The 18,552-nt window shown below is 46.4% G+C and overlaps 2 protein-coding genes across 5 annotated transcripts in view; both read right to left on the reverse strand.

The window, feature by feature from the left end:
- Window positions 1-18,552, reverse strand: part of LOC133381405 (zinc finger protein 91-like) — an 80,306-nt gene that overhangs the window by 44,463 nt on the left and 17,291 nt on the right. The window lies entirely within an intron of this gene.
- Window positions 6,360-16,070, reverse strand: LOC133381453 (zinc finger protein 2-like). Of its 4 annotated transcripts, XM_061620590.1 has the most exons (10): window positions 15,954-16,069; window positions 15,253-15,594; window positions 13,519-13,600; window positions 12,933-13,015; window positions 12,633-12,759; window positions 10,702-10,884; window positions 9,257-9,607; window positions 8,378-8,494; window positions 7,335-7,496; window positions 6,360-7,173 (listed from the first exon to the last, which is right to left on the reverse strand). In XM_061620590.1, exons 4-10 carry the CDS (start codon window positions 13,005-13,007, stop codon window positions 7,019-7,021), a joined length of 1,170 nt encoding a protein of 389 aa, XP_061476574.1. In that variant the 5' UTR covers window positions 13,008-13,015; window positions 13,519-13,600; window positions 15,253-15,594; window positions 15,954-16,069; the 3' UTR covers window positions 6,360-7,018. The 4 variants fall into 4 exon arrangements, with proteins under 4 accessions (XP_061476574.1, XP_061476576.1, XP_061476573.1 ...); XM_061620592.1 differs by having other exon boundaries at window positions 9,257-9,373; window positions 15,253-16,070; XM_061620589.1 differs by having other exon boundaries at window positions 15,253-16,069.

The raw sequence follows: 18,552 nt of genomic DNA on the forward strand, positions 1-18,552 counted from the left end.
CTTGTGGACCCCAGTTACTTATTTTTTTATACACACTGGTATGTTGGAGAGGACACCCTCCCCTTTCATGGGGTGTATTATTTGTCCTGGCCCAGAGCAGATTTTGGGGTGGGCACCCCCAGTTACTTATTTTTTATGATTTTATGACATCATTATGTATTTATGATAATATCAGAAGCCTGATGATTTTGATTGCATAAATGTATTGTTATTTGGGAGTCCCCGATCACAGCGATATATCATACACGGTACCCCAACATATATTTTGGGGTTCAGAGACATGTTAACTTTGACTTGAAGTTGCTGTAGCTGTCAATTTTCTTCTTTTTTAGTGTTTTGAACTTTCAAGCAAATAAGGAACTTGGAACCAACTTCAGCCGCGTGATGTTCCCGAGGGATGCTTCGATCCGACCCCAACGCAGCCAGCCCAGCTCAGGGGAGAGGCAGACGGGACGAGGCAGAGCTGCAGCCTCCGATCTGGAGGGTCTGTGGGGAGGGGGTGCTTAAGGGGGCCCCTCTTGGTCTCCCAACCTCCCCTCCGCCCCCAATTGCATACCTTTGTTTCGAGGCTCCCCCCGTGCAACCCCGCTCTCCAACATCGCTGCGCACGAAGAGGGGCTCCGCGCTTGCAGCCTCCATTTGTCGCAGAGAGGTGCCATTTGTTAATCCTTAAAGAGCAAAGTGGCTGAAACTCCTTGTCTGCTTCACACGGAGAGGGAGGGGAAGGGGAAGCCCCTTTCTGGCCCGTGACCCTTCTCCACATTAAAAATAAAAATGCCATGCACATTTTTTAAAAAAGTTATTGGGGGAGATGTGGGCTTAAATACATCTGAGGTCTTGTTGTATAGGAAATATTCTTGGTTGCAGCAATTTATTTTTTGCACTGTGATTATTTCACAAATTAAAAAGAATAATGGGGCCTGCTTTGAATGACGTTGAATTTCTCTGCATAGTACATATTTAATATTAATACGACTTTTATCTATGGATACATGATTTCAGTCTTTAGAGTTTTTGTATTTAATTATACTAATAAAAATCTTTTGAAAAATGTTGATGGAAAGAGGAGTCAGTTAAATTGTGCTTGTCAATGAGTTAGAAATTAGGCCACTGTGTGTGTAGTGGTTAGAGGGTCAGACTGGGACCTGGGGGACCAGGGTTCAAATCCTCACTTGGCCATGAAGCTCACTGGGTGACCCTGGGTCAGTCACTGTCTCTTAGCCTAACCTACCTCAGAGGGCTGTTGTGAGGATAAAATGGAGACAGAGAGAATTATGTATGGCTCCTTCAAGGAAAGGCGGGGCATAAATGCAATAATAATAATAATTGTTCCTGGCTGTTCTATTCCCTAAATAAATATATGCGAGAGCCTGGATGGATGCCAGGGTAGTGAAACCTTCATCCCACGTCCCAGCCTTTATCTTCACAGTCAGCAAATTCCAGGAGATTCTTACCACTCTGTATAGTTCAGCAGGTGGATACATCTGTGGTAAGACTGTGGACCCTATTAGACTCCTGGGCTCTCCCCCAGTGACCCACAGGGGCTTTGGCTCTGTGGGGGGGTTGGTGACATGGGCTTTCCTGGAAAAACTGAAGTGGGAAATTCTTTGCCTAATTTGCATAGGACAGTGGTTCCTAAACTGCCACGCCCACACCTCAAAGGTCACCTGAAAATTGCCAAAGGTCTTAGCAGATCACTTAATGATTTCCCCCCCCCTGCCTGTTCTTGCAATTGTCATGTGGCATGCTGGATGGTGCGTGATTTTTAATTGCAATCTTTTGCTACTTTTATTCCTTATATATTGTATTGCATAGGATTCAAGTTGTGATACAACAAAATACATGATAAGAAACAAAAAAAGCAATTAAAATACAATTACAAATCACTATAAACCTTGAATGTGGTGAATGTGCCGTCTCCCATCTTCAACCGCAAATCCACAGGCAGCGCCTGAATGAAGCCTGCAGACCATAGTTTGGGAAGCCCTGGCCACAGGGTAATAATTTGCATCCAGAAAATATTTATTTACAGTTGGCATTCGTTCATTGTTAGTAACATATATATTGTTTTATTATTATTATTATTTATTAAACTTATATACCGCCCGACTAGCAATAAGCTCTCTGGGCAGTGAACATAGGAAATACAATAAATGACACAATATTATACAATAAAACACAAAAACAGTCTAAAATCAATACAACAAAATTTTAGGATTAAATTAACTTAAATTAAAATGCTTCAGAGAATAGGAAGGTTTTAACTTGGCGCCGAAAAGAACAGTGTCGGCGCCAAGCGCACTTCCTCGGGGAGACTGTTCCATAGTTCGGGGGCCACCACTGAGAAGGCCCTAGATCTTGTCACCACCCTCCGGGCCTCCCTATGAGTTGGAACCCGGAGGAGGGCCTTCGTAGAACTTAGTGTACAGGCCGGTTCATATTGGGAGAGGCGTTCCGACAGATATCGTGGTCCCGCACCGTATAAGGCTTTATAGGTTAATACCAACACTTTGAATCTAGCCCGGAAGCATATTGGCAGCCAGTGCAAGCGGGCCAGAACAGGTGTTATATGCTCGGACCGCTTGGTCCTTGTTAGCAGTCTGGCTGCCGCATTTTGCACTAGCTGTAGCTTTCGAACTGTCTTCAGAGGTAGCCCTACGTAGAGCGCATTGCAGTAATCCAAACGCGAGGTTACCAGAGCACGTACCACTGATGTAAGGTCCTCTTTACTCAAATAGGGACGTAGCTGGGCCACCAACCGAAGTTGGTAGAACACATTCCTTGCCACCGAGGCTACTTGAGCCTCAAGTGAAAGGGAAGAGTCTAAAAAGACTCCCAGACTACGAACCCGCTCCTTTAGGGGGAGTGTAACCCCACCCAGGACAGGGTATATGTCCACCATCCGATCAGAGAAACCGTCCACCAACAGCATCTCAGTCTTGTCTGGATTGAGCCTCAGTTTGTTAACTCTCATCCAGTCCATTGTCGCGGCCAGGCAACGGTTTAAGAAGTAAAATATAAAATACCAAAATTTATATCCCTTCCCAATATGAGTTTGCAATACGTATCTTTGTAACTCTGCATTTCATTATTTGAGCGTATATTAGCATGATAGCGAGCCAGAGTGGTGTAGTGGGTAGTGTTGGACTAGGACAGCCTTTCCCAACTAGTGGGCCATGAGATGTTGTTGGACCACAACTCCCATCAGCCTCAGCCAGCATTGCCAATGGTCAGGAGAGATGGGAATTGTGGTCCAACAACATCTGGTGGCCCACTAGTTGAGAAAGGCTGGACTAGGACCTGGGAGAGAAGGGTTCAAATCCCCACACAGCCATGAAGCTCACTGGGTGGCCTTGGGCCAGTCACTGCCTCTCAGTCTCAGAGGGAGGCAATGGTAAACCCCCTCTGAATACCGCTTACCAGGAAAATCCTATTCGTAGGGTCGCCATAAGTTGGAATCCACTTGAAGGCGATCCATTTCCATTTCCATTTTATCATGATAACATCCTTTTAGCTACACTTGGCCACCTTGCTGGATCGTCACCTTGCAGTGGTGAGTGGGCTTGTGTATTCCAATGAACCCTGTGAGCGATGCCGTCAGGAGTCACGTACTGCCAGCAGGGTCACCCATGGCGGTAAGGCTCAAGGACAGCAAAAGGACCTTTACTTAACTCTCAACAAGCACCATCCTGGAAGCCCCTTCCTTCCGGACAAAATAAACATTCTACTTTTGTTTGTTGCAAATTTGGGTATAGACACACTTACTGTTGTGCCAGTTCCAGTGCATCTACCTCTCTTTTCTCAAAATGGTGGCATATGATGCTTAATTTCTTTTTAAGTGATGTTTTGACTATTGTCTCCATTTTGGTTAATGACTGTGCCAAGGTTTTGACTGTTTTGTTGTCGTTATGTGCCTTCAAGTCAATTACGACTTATGGCGACCCTATGAATCAGCTACAACGCAAGGTCTGAGCGAGTGGTATCAATGAGATTAAACGGGAAACCTGTTAACATAACCATCATCCAAGTCTACACTCCAATGTCAAACACAGAAGAAGAAGAATTGGAGAGATTTTACGCAGAAGTACAGGAGGAAATTGATCACACACCAGGATTCAGTTTAAAGCCATCCTGGTGAACTTCTCCATGCTGTTGTTGTTGTTATGTGCCTTCAAGTTCATTACAACTTATGGCGACCCTATGAATCAGCGACCTCCAAGAGCATCTGTCATGAACCACCCTGTTCAGATCTTGTAAGTTCAGGTCTGTGGCTTCCTTTATGGAATCAATCCATCTCTTGTTTGGCCTTCCTCTTTTTCTACTCCCTTCTGGTTTTCCCAAGTCATTGGTCTACAAATACACAGTCTTCTCTGCTACGCCTGACTCTTACACAAACACCACAGTGTTTCCATAGCTTTCAAAAGCAACTTTTAGAAGTACTACCCACATCGCCCCAATCCATTAGCCGTCTAGACTGGTGCCTTGTTTGAGTTGTACTTGACAAACCACAATTCTCCATGTTCTCCGTTCCAAAATATGTGTACAAGTCCTGGAGATCTCCCTTTTGTTTCTCATTGAAAACATGTTTTCTCCTAAGTGCAACTACTGCCAAGTCTTCCAACAATAATTTCCCCAAACTATCCAGTCATCTGAATCATTCCTTGGGGTAGCAATGTATAGCGGACTCAACCCCAACCACATCAAACTCTGGCAATCGACGTGGTTACACCAACAGTGCTCTGCTCACAATCACCATTAGCTTGTTCCAAGGTGCTGCTAGCTTTTTGTAGACCCAATATTTCTCTCAACAGACCACAATTCCCTGAGCAGACTGCACTTCAAATAGGGACCGATTGTCAAACCACTACTGCCGTATGTACCCAATCGCTAATCGTATCACAGACTGTAGTTTTTGTTTAACTGTTTTATTGTTCTTGTCTAGCCATGTCTCCAGAAGGTTTGGAATCAGGTGGGGCTCACCCGGAACATGAGGGTGCAGAAGACGCACGTGGAAATGTTGGTACATTGTCTTGTGTTGATGGTTGTAACTGTCACCGACATTTAGACCAGCTATGTAACAGAAATTACGGACCCTCCTGTTTGTGTCATAGAACAATGCTTGCCATCATTTCAGAGAGCGCCACTAACATGCGACGTTGCTCTGTTCACAGACCCAGCCATACAGAACCCAACAGCAGCCCTGTCACCAGCAGTTCGTCTTGCGGAACTAAGACAAAAGAAGCCAAAAGGAAGCCAAACAGACGTGCTCCTCATGTCAATACTGGAAGAGGCAAAAGAGGACTCTCATCGGAGGAAGAAAGCGGCAACAACTGAACACGAGGACTTCATGATGCTAATGAGGGAAAACAACGACCTTGTCCGTCATCGACTTTCCAAAACGGACGGGAGAGCAGCACAGAGCATGGTGGACAGAAGCATGTACTTACAGAGAATGGATGGAATCGTCTCGACAGCAGGTGCCGTTGCGTCTTGTCTGCAGACATTGACCCGCACTTACTGGGAACAAAGCCATGCTGCTGCAAGCAGTGGCAATAAAACTGGGAATGCTGGGAGAAACATCACACAAACCACAAGTGGGCCACTGCAGCAGCTTACAAAGGCACCCAGTAGCGGTAACACCAGTTAGTGGGAAGCGAAAAAGACCAACTAAGGCTACAGGAAGGGAAAACAAGGGCCACCCCTTAAGTCCTACAAGGCCAGATTGCTGCCTGTCAGCTCTGCACCGAGACAGCAGTGCAGGCCGGGGCTGGAAATTCCTGGGTATTTACCAGGGCGGGAAAGTCCTTAGCTGGCAGCCTGGTCGTAAATCTGCCAGGCTAACGAGGATGCAGCCCTGCGATGGGGATAGCCATGAAGTGGAATTCTCCCTTTGCCCTGCACAAGTTGTAAAGACGCAGCAGACCTCTGGCCCAGCCTCCAAGTGGTGTTCGGTATCTGTAAACGTTGCGGCGCAGGGATGGAGGGAGAATTCCACCTTGTGCTTTCTCCAATTACAGGGTTGCAGGAACACCAGCACTTTGCACATTTTGTAATGTTACCGTGCTGGCTTTGTCATGTTCTGAAGATGACGTATCATTTTCTGGTGTAGAACCTGGCAACACATTTGGTGTCATATACCCTTACATACAATTGCACGCTATGTGGAGCCTTTCATTTCGTTGTGTAGTCATAGGATTTTTTCCCTAAACCTGCACTATGTGGAGGTTTGGTTCAATGTGTCTAAAGTTAACGTTTTGCTTGCCAATATAACGGAAAGAGTTTGCCACGATTCACTTTAGGGAATGATGTTTCCCAATTGCATTCCTTTGTATAGTTTTCTGCACATAATAAAGAAAGCGTTCCTTTTTTCAAACACAGTTTTACTTTCACTGGTTTAAATACCGGCGCACCTCAAATTACAACAATATAGAAAGCATCATAAACAAAGACAGCAGGGATGCTCTAACAAAACTTACTCATGTTGTCATTAATAGTAACACAACCTTAACAACCTGAAATTGCCATTGTGAGAGGGAACCAAATTGGGAGTCAAACCTTAGCTGTTCTGAGAATGGGGAAGAATGTGATTAGCCAGGGCACACAGAAAGACGGAAACAACGCACATGTTCTTGCTGCACAGCGGAACTGTCAGAACCAGTGCAACACAAAGTTACACTCTAACCTTAACTGAAATTGCATTGCACAAAAGGTAGACTTCTGCTAGTCTTGACCAAGGGTCAATATTTTCAGAACCATCAGACACACAAATGAAAGCACCTTCAAGGAGCCAAAGCATGGCTCGTTGCAGGGCAAGGAGTCAACTGCAGTCAACAATCAAATTTGGCTAGTCAAAAAAAAAAAAAAGAAACCCAGGGAAGGACACTTAAAGGCTTTCTCCAGTGGGACTGGCATACCGGATCGATGTGTGCCAACTGACCAGCTCGCTCAGCATCCAGGAAAGGCATGTAAACAAAAATATAAAAGTCACTCTTTCTGGCTGTTTCTTAACTGAAACATTTTAACGGTGCACAGGAGCCTGCCTTGCCACTGCTTGTGCCCTGTAAAACGAGTCCTCTATCGCTTTCAACCGCTTGTCGATTCCAGCAATCAAAATGTTCTGCATCTGTTTCACGACGTCCTCGAGGGCCTTTACTCGGATCTCCAAGTGCTGTGCTGTGAAAGCAATGGAAATATTAGCAGTTGATGGTATACTCATGCGCAACGCATGCTGTTCCCCTTCATAGGGACATCATGGAGTTTTATTGCTTGTGGGCTGTGTGAATGTCAGGAAAAGTTGCGGAAACCACACCGTTTGTAATATAAATTGAACTCACCTTGAGTGAAGAATTGGCTTTCTATAACTTGCATTCTGCCCATGATATCCTCAATAACTGTGGTCTGTGTTGATTCTGCTGCCCTCTCGGTTTGTGTCCACATGTCAGTATACATCCCTGGTTGCTTCTTTGAATGGATCTGGCTGTCTGGTGGGCATTCTCCTGCAATGTAAGCAATACAGAGAGCATCGTTTAATGTTCCACCCAACCACAAATCATTCCATGCTATGCATTGTGCTTTCTACGGTTTCTTGGTAGATATCCTTCACGATGATAGCAAAGTATGTGAAACCGAACTTATTTTCGGTCTGCGTCTATTCCCAATGTTTTTAGGGGAAGGTTAATTATGTGTAGGGTTCACAATTTGGTCCAGTGCATCAGGTACGCCTGGCGCCAACATTATTATCTTTTCGGCGCCAGGTTAAAACTCTCCTCTTCTCCCAGGCATTTTAGTATGTGTTAAAAATTGTTTTTTAACTTTTTAAGAATTTAAAAATTTTAAAGTTGTTTTTAAATTGTCTAAATATGTGGTTTATTGTATTTGATGTATGACTGTTGTGAACCGCCCAGAGAGCTTCGGCTATGGGGCGGTATATAAATTTAATAAAATAAAATAAACAAAAATAAATAAAATAAGTCCACAGCCGCTTGCTATGGCCTTGAATGCTTCCCACAGCTGCACAATCTAAAGGATCCTTGTGCAGCAAAGTTATTTGTGGGACAACAGTGCTCCTTTGGCCTATGCACATCTCCCCTGGCCAAACTTGTGGCACGCCATATCCCCACAGAACAAAAACTTGTTTGGGTGATGTTGGGTGGACCATGCAACCCAGGATAGTTCCACAGCAATTGCAAGCCACACAATGCGTCCTTCAAGCCTTGCCTTCCACGCCACAGTCCTATAGGAGCTGTTTACCATATCACTTTTTGCTGTATACCATGTTTCTGCACTAAAACCCCTACTTTGGGGTGATGCTTTACTTTCTTAACACCCTCAGTGCTGCAATTTTTTAACATCATGATGTAAAAAAAAAATGGCCTACCGGAAGAAGTCTCTTCCTGTTCAGCATGTGGGTGGTTGTCAACCACAATAAATGGTGAGTTATGGTGTGTTTCTTCCACCTCCTCTCCCGAGGACAATTGTTCAGGTGGTGGATGCACTGCGGGTAGAGAAGGCAATTGTTAATACTTTCTTTAAAAGTAATAACTACCCCTTCCCTCAGCCACCATTAATCTCTCTCTCTGTGTCACACACACACACACCCCTCTATCTTTGCCCTTTTTTTCCGCTTAGGGGGATGGAAACGTTACACATCTTTTCAGTATTAATGACTGCTGATTTATTTAATCTATAGATAGTATTTGAGCAAACAAGATAAAAAGGTTTTAAATAAGGAGTATCCAGTGGACCTAAAGTGCACAAAATTCTGAGAAAGGTCAATTGCAGTTCCTGGAAACCCTCTTCACTAGCGTTGCCAGGTTCCTGGCCTGAGACTGATCCTGTGCAGGTGTTCTTGCAACACTGTAATGGGAAAAACCACAAGGTGGCATTCTCCCTTCCCCCGGCACAAGTTTTAAAGATACAGAAGACCTCTTGGTGCCTCCAAGAGGTCTTCTTTATTTTTTACAGTTGTGCAAGGGGAAGTGGGAATTCCACCTTGTGGTTTTTCTCATGACAGTGTTGCAAGAACACCTGCACTTGGCTGACTTTCTCTTCTCCTAAAGACACAGGACCAGTCTCAGGCCAGGAACCTGGCAACCCTACTCTTCCATGTTTTAGCAGAGTGGAACAGAAGCAGTTAAATTAGCTGTTCTCACAAAATTTAATACAGCAATCTTAATGAACCTGCTGATATCACAGGCCCAGTAAAGCAGATCTACACAATAAAGTTTTAAAATTTATCTTTATAAAGTGTGCTTACCCGCTGGCCGGCGATCCTGCCATGAAGGACGCCCCCCTTCCTTCCACAGACTGTACAGCTGCTTAAAATAAGGTGGTCTTTCCTGCGTGGGGGGCGGACCTTGGAATTTCTCCATAGCTGTGAAGAAGTCCGCTTTCAGTCTCTTGAATCTGGAGCGCACCTGTGCGGCAGTGCGCAAATATCCCGCGTCACCAAGCTGACGTGCTGCCGCACGAAAAATTGGAGCTGTCAGAAGGGGGGTGCTCCCCATCAAACGCTCTGCTTTCCTCGCATTCTTAAGGGAAGAAAGCATTAGGAGGAGCTCCTCTGTGCGCCAATATCTCCCCTTGTGGCTGGCACTGAGAGGCATTGCTGAAAGGCAGGACAAGACAGGAGAAATAAATGCTGGGCGTCCTATCCACCAAACACACGTGTTTTGATAGAGTGTATGAGGTGCCCAGAACCATAGAGGCTGGCGCTCTACCATCCTAGACATGACACGTCATTACTTTATTGCAGTTCCAGGAGAAACCATTGGAATTGCCATCAGTGTGCACCCCCGGAAACGTTAATTTGGAAAAAGGCAAAGCAACATACATGCTGGTTTAGAAATATATCGCCAATACAAGCAAACAGAAATACTGTGCATGATTTAAAGTCATGCTAGTGGTTTGCTAGAGCGTCCAGGCCGCCAACAACCACAGAGACTGGCGGTATACTTTCCTAGACATGACACGTCATTACTTGTTTGCAGTTCCAAGAAAAATAAGTGGAATCACAGGGCATTTTGCAAAAAGGCAAAATCACATGCATTCGATTTTGCGATATATCGCAAAAACAGGAATACAGCAATACTATACTGGAGTTGAGGGGTGGGGTGGCGGGGATGGGGAATAAATGTATAGAGAGAGAGCGCCAGAGCGCTCAAAGGAGGCTCTTGAAGGACAGCCTGCAAAAGGCTCAAATCAACGACCAGTTGAAATGCAGTAGCCGCCGTTCCCCCTTCCTTCCTTCCTTCCTTCCAGCCTCGCTTGCTCTTTTTCGCTCCCTCCCTCGAAATCCTTCAGTGTGTTGTCTGGTTACAGACAGTCAAACACACACAGGCAGAGAGGGTTGGGTGCCATCCATCTTACAGCTGGCTTGCATATTCGCCGCCCCCACTGCCGTCCCCCACTGATGCATTTCTACACCTATGCGGGCAGACAGCCCCAGCCGCTGCCACCGCCGCCTTCCTGGTAATGCCTCCCCGCCCTGCACACTACTCCCGTCCCTCTCCCCAAAAGCCAGAGGGTTTCACCCTTGCGGTTCCTGAGAAATAATTGTAATCGCCACCCATGTGTATCTTCCACCTTCCAGGCGTTTATTTGGTTTCTTCCCTTTCGGGTATTTGTAGTGGGCTTTGCATTTTCTGTTAGAACCGAGACTTTTCCAACAACCAAGATATTTCCTTCTTTTGCTTTTCTGACCTCTTTTTTCTTCGATGGAAGTTTTATGGTAGCCACTGCCCTGAGAAGTGGAAGATTTACTTCTGCTTTTCTCTTCTGCTTCAGGTTTCCTTCTCTGCTCTTCCCTGTTTTCAGATCTGCCTCTTTCCTGTCTCTCTTTCCCACAAAGTTCTCCTTTCCTCTTGGCTTTCCACTTGTCATCTTCTGCAAGGAAGAGAGAAACTGATAAGAGCATGAGGGAAGAAATGGACCCTCAAATCACTGAACAATCCCAAATAACTTTTGTGATAAAGTAAGAACTGAAAGGACTTGGGTGGGAGATTATCTTACCCCAGGTTGAGCCATATCTGTGGTTTGGCATTGACGGACAATTGGAGTGATACAGGCTGTTGGATTTAGACTATGGAGATGTGGGTTCAGCTCCCAGTCAGAGATTAATCCCATTGGGTGGTCCTAGGTCAATCACAAAGACACACTCACATACGTAGGCAAATTGCGGGAGGGTGGCTCTGCACTGGCCAAGTCCACATTCCTACAAGGGTTCTCCATAGCCTGCAAAGCTTGAACTAGCCTGGAACAAGTGTATTTGAAATGTTGAAATATAGGAAATGTGCAGATACGGGGAAGGCTTTTCTTACCATCTGAGTCCCTTTCCCTATAACAATGTGGTGGTCTCCAGAACTTGTTGGAATCCCATTCCCATCAGCCCCAGTCAGCGTGGACAATGGTCACCGCTTATGGGAGTGAAAGTCCGGCAAACTGTGGAGCACACCATGATGACTACCCCAGTCTTAAAACAGTCCTCCTCTCCCCCAAAGAGTAGGATGCACTGCCACCACTCTGTTCCAGGTCTAAGAAAAAGGATAAACTAAGAGGGAAGCTTTGAATGTGTCTTCCCAAAGCCCAGAATGCCCAATGTTGCACCTAGTAAGCTATATTAGAAACTCAAATGGAGCTCAGCTATGCTGTGTCAGCACTTAGGGAAACATTTTAGTGAAAAATTCCAGCAAATTGGACCATTGTTTTAGAAGGCCGTAACTAGAGATCTGTGTTCAGAGAGAATAGATGAGTGTCCATACAAGGTTATCTGGAGAAGATTAAGAATCCCAGGTGAAATAGGTGGCACTACATAAGAATATTCAGGTTCATTAAATATAGAAATATGGAATTTGAAAACAGATATTATGACCGATACCATGGACCACGAAAAAGACAAATAACTGGGTGTTAGAAGAAATTAAACCAGAACTATCATTAGAAGCTAACATGATGAAACTGAGGTTATCATACTTTGGACACGTAATGAGAAGACATGATTCACTAGAAAAGAGAATAATGCTGGGAAAAACAGAAAAAATGGAAATGGACTGCCTTCAAGTCGATCCCGACTTATGGCGACTTTATGTATAGAGTGGTCATGGTAAGCGGTATTCCGAGGGAGTTTACTATTGCCTCCCTCTGAGGCTAGTCCTCCCCAGCTGGCTAGGGCCTGCTCAACTTGCCACAGCTGCACAAGCCAGCCCCTTCCTTGTCTGCAACTGCCAGCTGGGGGTCAACTGGGCTCCTTGGGGCTATGCAGCTTGCCCACGGCTGAACAAGTGGCAGGGCACGTAACCCCTGAGCCACTCCCAGTGGGGGTGATCTTCAGCTGGCCCTTGACGCCCAGGAGACACGAGCGGGGATTTAAAGTTACAGACTCTGGACTCCCAGCCAGGCTCTCCTCCCCACTGTGCTATACCAGCTATGTGTGTGTGGGGGGGAAAGGGAGTGGAAAAAGAAGAAGGCCAAACAAGAGATGGATTGATTCCATTAAGGAAGCCACAGACCTGAATTTACAAGATCTGTACAGGGTGCTACATGACAGATGCTCTTGGAGGTCGCTGATTCATAGGGTCACCATAAGTCATGATCAATTTGAAGGCACATAAATTACAACCAAATGGGGGCCTTACCAAGACAGAACAGAGTCCCAGAAATCTCCTCCATGACTTCGCTATGCAGAGCTCTCTGGTCAGGAGTCAGCAAAGCCCACTCCTCTTCCGTGAACTGCACAGCCACATCCTCCAAAGACACTGGATCCTAAAAGAGAAACAATATTATTATTATTAGATTTATATCCCGCCCTTCCCAAACAGGAGCCCAGGGCGGCAATATATTTTGTCATCATAGAATGCACAAATACATTCAGACTCAGGGACAGAGAGGCACCCAGGCTGCCCCCAGCCTCTCCCACTTCTGAGTCTTTCCCCTACCTGATCTGGGGCGATAGCAACAGCTTCTCCTCCACCAGAAAGGGGATATGATTTAGTAGGTCTTGCCGACATCATTTCATCACCTGTGAGAAAGAATATGGGCCCAAGAGCCATTAGTATACAGTATTCTATTCTCAGAGGTTAAATCATATAGGTCTAACTGCACAAGGGTCTTAGCTGAGTGAGTTTCAGGTGTTTATTCACAGTTTATGTTTCAGTTGTGTGACAAAACATCTCTCCTCATTTGAGCTCTAGGCCAGAAAGCAAAGTGATGGTTCTTGCGTAAAAAATCATGATGTACGTAGGAACGTTTCTGAGCTGTGGAATAGGCTGCAGACAAGAGTGGAAAATGGAAATTCAAGTCAATCCTGACTTATGGTGTTTTAGGGTTTTCATAGTAAGCGGTATTCAGAAAGGGTTTACCACTGACTTCCTCTGAGGCTGAGAGGCAGTGACTGAACCCTTTTCTCCCAGGTCGTACTCCAACACCTTAACCACTACACCACACTGGCTCTCAGAGACAAGAGTAAAGGAGTCAAAATCAACAGAGAGAGACCAAATGGAGACACGCCTCATTCATCCTTACCCAGCGGCCTCTGCCTGGGGTCCGATGGGGTCCTCTCTGCCTCAGAGAAATCAGTTCCTAGTTCTGTATAGAGACCCTTTTCCTGAAACAGCATGATAAGAACTCAAGTCACATAACGGGGAGCAGGATTAAAAGAGGACTGACAGAGGAGTATTTGAAATAGAAAAGGAAGGATAGAGGAAAACCCCTTAGAGATACTTGCTATCAGGTGTAGCCAATATGGTGCCCTTCAGATGGAAATGGACGCCAATTCACATCAGCCCCAGCCAATACCATGAATGGCCAGCCATTATAGGACTTTTACTTCACAAGATCTGAAAGTCACCACGTTGCTGTCCCTGGTCTAAATGACCCTCTCACTTGCTGCTTTGCCTGCTTCTCGTCCTCTGCCTGGCTCAGGAGGAAACCTTCAGCTAAGAACTGGTCTCCGCTCCACATTCCCTCACCCAGCTCTCCACCTCCGGTGGAAGGACAGCCAGGAACTGCTCCAGGATCTCCAGGTCCAGGATCTGGTTCTTTGCGTGCGGTCTGGCTTCAGCCACTCACGAGTCGGCTGCAAGCCTCTCGGGGGCCCTCAGCCTCCTGGTAGTGGAAACACCAGAACTGCTGGCACTGCACATCTGAGCTGAGGGGGTTCTCCCCCAAGATGTTCTGCAAATTTCCCCCCAAGAATTCCTCCGCATGGGTCCCAGTCTTGATGACATGAGGGCCAAGCCCTGCTTTAGGGGTAGTTGGGTCCTGCTGTTCCATATTTAATCTCTTGGCCTTTCACGGGCTTCTCATCCTTTCTGTGGCTGCCCTGCCCTGTGGGCATTTGGATTGCTCTCTCCATCTATTTATCTTTGTAATACAACATGGTGTTTTACTTTCAGTCGGGGTCTTCAGAGTTTGATTCATTTGATGCAAAGATTGCCAGTTTTTAGTCGCACTTACTATTCACTCTTAAAAGGTCCCTTCTGCATCTCAGGAGTTGCCTGTCTGGATGGGCACATGCTTGTCAACCAGGAGGACTGATAACACCAGTCTGTGTGTGTGTGTTGGGGGCATTCACAGGCATACGTTCAATCCCCCCCTTAATTCAAAGTGGTGTCCTGGCCTTGCAGAGAGCTGGGGGGGAGGAGAAGCTCTCCTCCCTGATTTGGATGGATCAGTTGAACAGGCCTCCTGTGCACCCTGCCCTGTGGCCTTCGGAGACCCTTTCAACCAAATATGCAGAGGGGGCCACCCATGCAGTGCTTGGGGGAAACCGCAGCTACTTTCCCCCAAGGGAGAAAGAAAGGGATTTTGGATAGAGGTGTCTCCCCCCCAGAATTCCTTCCCATCTAGCAATCAAATTGAGATCATTTAACACAATAACTCTGGTATACTGCTTCTATATATGGGGGCTCCACTTTCCACACAAAAGTACACACACCACTCATTTGCAACATGATCCCTGCCCCCAAGGCCCTGCCTGTCTTTTTTCTTCCGTTTTATTTGCTTTGTCCATCTGTTATTACGCAGACTCTGCTCCCTGATGGTGGATGTTGTGATGGGGGACCCTGAAAGGGTCAGCTGAACAGAGGCCACCTCCTTAGGGTCTCCCGTGCTATTGCTCCAGCCTTGTCTCTCCCTTCACTGGCTGGGACTGCAATCTGGGGCATCTTCCCCCCTCCACTTCCTTGTCCCTCTCCCCGCTCCCTTCCCCAGGGACTCCCCTTCGCCCAAACGCCCAAAGGGGAACATGGAGCTTACCAGACCCCAGAAGGGGCCGTTGAGGCGCTACTACTTCTTCTACTGCGGGTGTTTAATGGCGAATCAAACTGCAGCGCTTCACCAGGGAGTCCAGGGAAGAGCCTGGCAGGAAGTGACGTCAGAGGGAGAGGAGCCGCATTTTCTTCAAAGGCTCCCGCACCTCCTCTTCCTCTCTAGGAATCTCGAGTCATTTATTTTAACCCTCAGGAAGTCAAGCAGCCGGATGATCTCTCAAAGCGGGAGCCGAGGAGGAAAGAGGCATTGCGCAGAATAGAGGAAGACAGGGAGCTCCTGCTTATATTGAGGGATGGCCTTGCCCGTAAATCCAAAAGACCAAGAATACTTGAAAAGATGATTATCATTAATTATCAAAAGATGTTATATATAGAATAACACAGCTCATTTGCAATATGATCCCTGCCTCTTCCGTTTTATTTGCTTTGTCCATCTGTTATTACGCAGACTGTGCTCCCTGGTGGTGGATGTTGTGACGGGGGATCCTGAAAGGGTCAGCTGAACAGAGGCCACCTCCTTAGGGTCTCCCATGCTATTGCTCCAGACTTGACTCTCCCTTCACTGGCTGGGGCTGCAATCTGGGGCATCTCTCCCCCTCCACTCAGGGGTCTCCTTGCCTCGCTCCCTTCCCCAGGGTCCTGGGACTCCCCTTCGCCCACACCCCCAAAGGGGGAAGAGGGGCTTACCAGTCCCCAGAAGGGGCCACTGATTCTGCCGCGCTGCTTCTTCCACTACTACTGATGTTGTTTAATGGCGAATCAAACTGCAGCGCTTCACCAGGGAGCCCAGGGATGAGCCTGGCAGGAAGTGACGTCAGAGGGAGAGGAGCCGCATTTTCTTCGAAGGCTCCCGCACCTCCTCATTTTCCTCTCTAGGAATCTCGAGTCATTTATTTTAACCCTCACGAAGTCAATCAGCCGGATAATCTCTCAAAGCGAGAGCCGAGGAGGAAAGAGGCATCAAGGAACAGAGGAAGACGGGGAGCTCCTGCCCTCCACCAAGTCAGAGCATGGATGCCAACCTAGCTCAGTGGTGTCTGCACTGACTGGCAGCAGCGCTCCAGGGTTTTAAGCAGGAAGTCTCTCCTAGTCCTTTCAACTGTGTCAGAGGAAGAGTCTCTCCGAGTCCCAGGTCTACCGGGAGATGCTTTGGGGACTGAAGGTGGGAACACCTTCTGCATGTAAATCAGCTGCTCCCACTGAGCTGTGATCCTCCCTGGGGGTTTGGCCTCTCGGGGGGAGGCTCAAGACTCCCAAGCCCTGAAAAGTATGAGGGAGCTGGCAGAGAAGGCTCTAAAGCTGGGTTTGATTGATTGAGGAGGGAAGACGTGATGGTATCTCTGACAATCTGGAAGATAAATGGAACCTGCAAGACAAGTCAGTTCAGCTACGTTTGGCGGTTTAAAGTTAGCAAACACAGGGGGGAAAGCCAGGCCTCGCTGGGGGGACATGGGACTCATGCCCAGAGTATGGCTTTGCTACAAAGCATGAAAAACTGTATACTTTGTAGATATGACCTGCCCTTAGATGTCCGTTTGAGGCAATGGTCATCCTGTGAATGGGAACTAAGGAAACGGGAGCAAACACACATTTCATTTGGTCCCTTTTGGTTTCTCCACCTCCCTGAGCCACGGAATGTCAGACACCTAAAAATCAAATAATGACAAGTACCAAGAAAAGGAGCTACATTCTCTCTCCACCCATAGACACAAACTAAGTATATATCTTCCTATGCAATAAAAGTAAGTAATATCGGTCCAAATTAAGAAACAATCCATTCTGACAGATAAGAAGTCCTCAAAGACTGAAAAATATTTTCAGACTTGCTTCTTAATTTTCTCAACAGTCAAGGAAGCAATAACAATTCTCTCTTGAGGAACGAAATCCTTGTTGCGCTTCTCAAGTTCAACAGAATTCTTTTACATTTGTAGCTGCTCTTATAAGATAATTTCTTTGCTGTGATTACAATACACTATTAACCATCTAGCATCATTATGCTACAAACATATAAGTAATATAAATATGGGGAGGCTTAATTGTGGAACACCTTCTCGACTGAGCTATAGAAAAATCATCTCTGCCCAGGGGCAAAGGAACTGAGCCTTTAACTTGGTCAGATTAGCCTGTGGGGGGGGGGGGCTACGCTCTAAAAAAATGTTGAGATTGCTATCTAACTCACAGTGAAAACAGGCTTGAATTGTGGCATCTTGGGAAAATCAGTGGCCCGCGACCTTCATGCTGGTGGTCTGCGGTGCATCTGTGAAGAATGATGGGAGCAGCAACTCGGGGGGGGGGGAGAGGATTTCCTGGGCCTGCTACTCTGTATATAAAGTGGGGCCCCTACGTTCCCATCCACCCTCACCTCCCAGCATTCTATTCTGTGGATCTAGAATAGGCCTCCACAGTCACTTACGGACCCACTGTGATCGCCAATGAATGAATGAATGACAAGAACTGCCGCTTACCAATATGAACTTTTATTTTGAATCCAAGGTCTTGATTGAAGATGCATTTATTTAACAGATGTTTAACCTGCCTTTCAGAGTTTCTGCCCTCACAAGGCATTTTACAACGGTTATACATAGATCAAAAACCATCATCATGTACCGTAACTATCAAATAACATGTAAACATTAAAATAACATTAAAAAGATAGAGCACTTAAACAAACTTGTGCAGCTTGACTGAACCAACTCTCAGCCTATCTCTCAGGGATATTGCAAAGATGAAAGGGGAATAAAAGGTCCCCACCACTGGAACTGCTTAATTTCATGCCTACTAAGATCCTGTTGTGTATGACTGCTAAGATCCCATTGCAGCAGTGCTGTGTACTTCCTTGATCTTCTAGACCTCATGCTGGATGTGCACAGAGAGAGAACAGAGGGCTGGCAAACAGGCATGGTGCAGAATTGCCGAAAGCCATGAGCTCACTCAACTCATGTGATGTGCACACGCACGTATTACCCAACATACGATTTTGGGGCTGCATGCAGCAGCACATATGTAAACAGCTCTGGTGGCTAACCCTATTTTGGTTCATTTGGAGTCAAAGGGGTGGCAAGGCCCTGGAGTCGGCTGAACTGCAATTCCCACCCCACACCTGTTTTCTGGCTCATCTTGCATTCCTGAACTACTGTGAAAGATGACAGAAGCAAGGCCGCTCTGTTGACAACTAAAAGAACAAGGAGAAAAGTCTGAAGTAAATGTTATCTTTTTCCTTGCCAGGCTTTCTTCATGCCCAGCAGAACAATCCCATTGTTCAAAGACAGCATTAGAAAGCAGAACT

The sequence above is a fragment of the Rhineura floridana genome, chromosome 3, assembly GCF_030035675.1.
Source record: "Rhineura floridana isolate rRhiFlo1 chromosome 3, rRhiFlo1.hap2, whole genome shotgun sequence".
NCBI lineage: Eukaryota > Metazoa > Chordata > Lepidosauria > Squamata > Rhineuridae > Rhineura > Rhineura floridana.